Raw genomic sequence first — 4483 nt, 5'->3', positions numbered from 1 at the left:
ACTCTTTCCGTGCTAAAAAACTTTTAAAGTATGAAAATACCCCATTGCTATAAATAGAATTGTGCCCATATAACATAGCTCTCTATTTTAAATTACTATGTCTGAAATAAACTGGAGCAATTACTACGTTGAAATATGTACCCGATAGCCTAAGAGTAGGCATAGTCTGGAAATGCAGACGCTCTTTGGTATAATAAAGTATCCTTGTCAAGAGAAGGGAAAACTGCCCAAGCAGCTGGCATGTAGAAGTCACAGCTGCCAGGCCAAATCCTGCCTCAGGCATGACACAGGCGGTGCCATTGATTTAATGGAACTTGTTTGTGTGAATTACTGTTACAGGGCTTGGTTCTAGGCAGAAAACCTAAATTTAATTTATTTTTGCAAAATAACACCCAAGATTTCACCCTACCGCCTTTTACGCAAGAAAGTTTATCCCAAGTGCTTGGAAGAGGAAAAGCTAGTTTCTAAGGTTATTTGCAGTATTTTGCAACATACATGTTGCTCCAGTGACCCTATTTAATAATTTCTTAAACCTATCTCTGAGATAGCACTTCATATATTTTTCTAAATCGATGAAACATGATAGAAATACCAGCTGTCCTATTCATGTATCTGAACAAAACAACTGATCTGTGAGAGTATATTAATCAATATCAGAAGCAAACATTTAAAGTTTTCCAACTCCAACACTATATTGATGAGCTTTTACCAGGGAGGGGTCCAAGTTTAAGCCATGACTAATTCTGACTCCAGGGAATGTATATTTGTGTGATTTCAGCCCAGTTTTATCTTTTGCTCAGCAAAAAAGTCCAGGCTAACTGGCTGGAGTTAGGATAACCACTCAAACTAACCACCCCAGCGATTTTTAAAGCGACTTTTTTTGTTGTTTTTGTTTCAGGTAGTCGTGAATCTGCTTTTGTACATGCCATCTCCTCCGCTGGAGTTGTTTTTGCCATCACCAGGGCATGTAGCCAAGGCGAGTTGAAATCCTGCTCCTGCGATCCCAAGAAGAAAGGCTCTGCCAGGGACAGCAAGGGCCATTTTGACTGGGGTGGCTGCAGTGATAACGTCGACTACGGCGTTAAATTTGCCAGAGCCTTTGTGGATGCCAAAGAACGGAAAGGAAAAGATGCCAGAGCACTGATGAACCTTCACAACAACAGAGCTGGAAGGAAGGTGGGTGTCGATCCAGCAGATGCCTGGAGATGCTCTCAGTGAGATCTCACGGGCCTGGGGCAGGTAATGCCGGCCCTTGCTGCCTGGTCTTCAGCAGTTAGGAAGAAGTATGGGATAAGCGGGAGCCTGAGATGCTATTTCTCTCTCCCTTGGAGGTTCAGCGTGGCAGAGATCTCCAAATCGACGGAGCGCAACTGCTTAACAGTGCTCCCGTCTGAGTCAATTGAGTGGTTCTTTGCGTGGGAAGTTAAGCTGGAGTCCAAGTCGTTGCAGGATCAGTTCGGACAGAGGTTTTGTTTCGAGCCTATTCCTTATATATGGAGGGGTTTTACTTTTGGTTAATAGAGAATAGAAATTCCTAAGGGAGGCTGAAGACGACGCTGAAGAGCAAATTCAAAATAGAATTGGAGAAAAAAAAATCCTCTCCTTTCCTGTATGCATATGGTAAACCTAAACACAAAATGAGTGGAGATAAAATACGATTACTTCACTTTTTAATAAAATTAACCCAAAATAACCCAATGTCCCTACAAAAGGCGCTGGCCTTGGGGCATGACCTGCTCTAAACCAACCCCTTTTCTAAACGTTGTGTGAAAATACCATTCCTGAATTTCAACAAAAGGAGTCTTTACTTTTTTTTACTGTGGGCGATCAGGAGGAGGAGTTGCCAGGCGTATTGCCCACTGCTGGTGCAAGGGCTGAGGATCACAGGCACTAACGTTTTGTCGTGGTAGCTATAAATAGTAAGAATAGTGCATGAAATTGGAACATGTCGTTTCATTGTTCAAAACGTATTCAAAATTTGTTGCATCCACGACATCTGAAATAATACAGAAAAATATTTCATAGTGCTAGACCAAGCACTTCTAAAATGATTCGTAGAACCTTCTTGTTTCTTGCGTTTGGTTTTCCTTAATGTATATTCAGTAGGACATAAATTGTTCATATTCTGATCTTTTAGTGTTAAAAAGTTCCCTTTCTAAACTGTAAAATTGTTCTGTATTAACTAGCCCTTATTAGAAGATCCAGTTTTAATGAATTGTACTGCAGGTAGATGATTTTTCTGGTAAATACTTCTCCTTCAACATCTTTCCTCCACCTGTTTATTACCAACAGGTGTAATTAACATGTAATCCAGGCCGATGCGGCTATTTGGATCAGTGATATGCATATGCAATACTATGGCTGTATTTATGTTACTGGCCAAAAGAGACTTCAGTCTGCAACACAAGCAAAGACCTTCATAGGGGTGAATTAGCTCCGTGCTGGCAAGTACTTTCTGTAGTAGCTGAGTATCTTAGTAAGGTTAAAACAACCCATATGCCAAATAATAAGACAGTATTGGTAAGCAGGTAGGTTTTTTTGAAAAAGATCAAAAGACTTTAATAAATACATTCGATTAAAAATAGTCAGCACATTCTCGTATGCTCTAGGACCTGCTTCGTAGGAAGGGATGCTGTTTTGTAGCCACAGTGCAATGGCGTAGGTTTAGCTTTGCAGGGATCTCCCTACCTCAGCCCGCCCGCGAGCCCGGCATTCAGATCTGGGTAAGACCAGCTGTGCCCTCAGCTTTTTCTCACCCCCCAAAAGGGATGTTGATAGGTTTCTTTTAAAACTAGACTATTCAGATTTTGCTAATTCAAAAATACATAGAGTAAATATTTATAATGTTCCCATATGAATCATATGAAGCAATGTGCTGTGTATCAGTATAGGAACATCACTGACAAAAAAATAAAAGTCCTGCATTCCTACGTGCTTCTCCCACTGTTCCAGCAAGTTGTTTTAAACGTACAAGTACTTAAACTGATTTCTACTCAGATAATTAAAACCAAGCATCTGCTGAAATCCCAGTTTTGTGATAGTACCATTGGCAATGAAGCGGCGCTGTGGGAATGTCAGTGACTTCTTTGAAGTAGTCGTATCATTTACAAGTTGGAAAGAAAATGGAAAGTGCTTTGGTTTTATAACACATTCTCGCTTTATTACTAAGTGCTTGACTGAAAAATGCTGCCCTGCTGTGCATCAGTCTCGCTTCTAATCCTGGAGCTTTCCTCTCTCTTACCTTCCTCCCATGATGCTGTTCCTCTTGTACAAACTCTAAACTGTTCATATTTCCTGAACCCTTAAGGCATAATATTTGTAGATCAAATACCCATATCTTCAGAATTAGGAATGAATTATTTATTGTACATGAACCCATCTGTTCTCCAACATCGTACAGATAGCTTAAACGTCTGAGATGAAGCTGAAATGGCTTTAATGCTGTCCAGACATTAAATTAATGATGAAGGTGATCTCTCCAGTGCAAGTGAATGAAGGTCTTATTGCAAAATGTTTGTTAAAAGGCTTATAAGCATTTTAAAAATACCATATTTTCAGATTTTGCATAGATCTGATGCCTAGCCCAGGTAGGACGCTTTGCACAGTCTTTGCAAAATCATTTAAATATGAAATGCCTATGAATTTCTGGGCAATATTTGAAACGCTGTTCAGGGCAGAGGGCGACTTCGTGAAGGTGAGCGAGAGAGGATCAGCATGGCGATGTTTCGGCTGGAACGATGGGGAAAGGGGGTACCTTTGCCTACCAAGGTGCTGAGCGATTCTGTCCACTTCCCAGCTCGTTTCCTCCTGTCCAGTCTGTATCCTAGCATTACGGACCATCTTCATCCTCGGGACGACTGGGAGGAGCGGGGAAGGGAAGCCCACCAGCCGGAAGGTTGTGTGTGTAGGGTTGAGTCAAGCACCCAGAGCACACCAACCATGTGGGGATGACTTGATGCTGCCTGTGGGTGTCACTGCAGACCGTGATGTGGAGCCCCATCGCAAGCCTGGCATTACGGGATGAAGGGAAAAGGGCTGAGAAGTGTAAATTACAGATTGTTTTACCTGTGTATATTTTACTGCGTTTCTAAACAGGCCGTGAAGCGTTTTTTGCAACAGGAGTGCAAATGTCATGGTGTGAGTGGATCGTGCACTCTAAGGACCTGTTGGCTGGCCATGGCAGACTTTAGGAAAACAGGAGATTATCTGTGGAAGAAATACAATGGAGCCATTCAGGTGGTCATGAATCAAGATGGCACGGGTTTCACTGTGGCTAATAAGAGATTTAAGAAGCCAACTAAGAATGACCTGGTATACTTTGAAAGCTCTCCAGACTACTGTATCAGGGACAGGGATGTAGGTAAGCCTCTATCGTTACACGTGAATGGTTTTATTTCAGACATTTGTGCTTTCAAGGTCAAAAAGTATCATTATTATTGAGTGTGTGTTTGTGTGTGTGTATATATATATACACATACATATA

At 41.5% G+C, this 4483-nt stretch overlaps 1 protein-coding gene across 1 annotated transcript in view; it reads left to right on the top strand.

Annotated features, from left to right (window-relative positions):
• Positions 1 to 898: 898 nt before the first annotated feature.
• The window catches only part of WNT2 (wingless-type MMTV integration site family member 2), a gene marked incomplete at its 5' end in the record, with an annotated part of 12390 nt that continues 8805 nt past the window's right edge, over positions 899 to 4483 (top strand). The window contains 2 exons of the mRNA XM_009703909.1: positions 899 to 1176; positions 4096 to 4360. Of these exons, the coding sequence (XP_009702211.1) occupies positions 899 to 1176; positions 4096 to 4360 (543 nt within the window). The remainder of the gene's footprint in view (positions 1177 to 4095; positions 4361 to 4483) is intronic.

Source organism: Cariama cristata, unplaced genomic scaffold (assembly GCF_000690535.1).
Source record: "Cariama cristata isolate BGI_N322 unplaced genomic scaffold, ASM69053v1 scaffold12167, whole genome shotgun sequence".
NCBI lineage: Eukaryota > Metazoa > Chordata > Aves > Cariamiformes > Cariamidae > Cariama > Cariama cristata.
The sequence above is the reverse complement of the archived record's forward strand: the minus strand, read 5'-3'. Positions and strand labels throughout refer to the sequence as shown.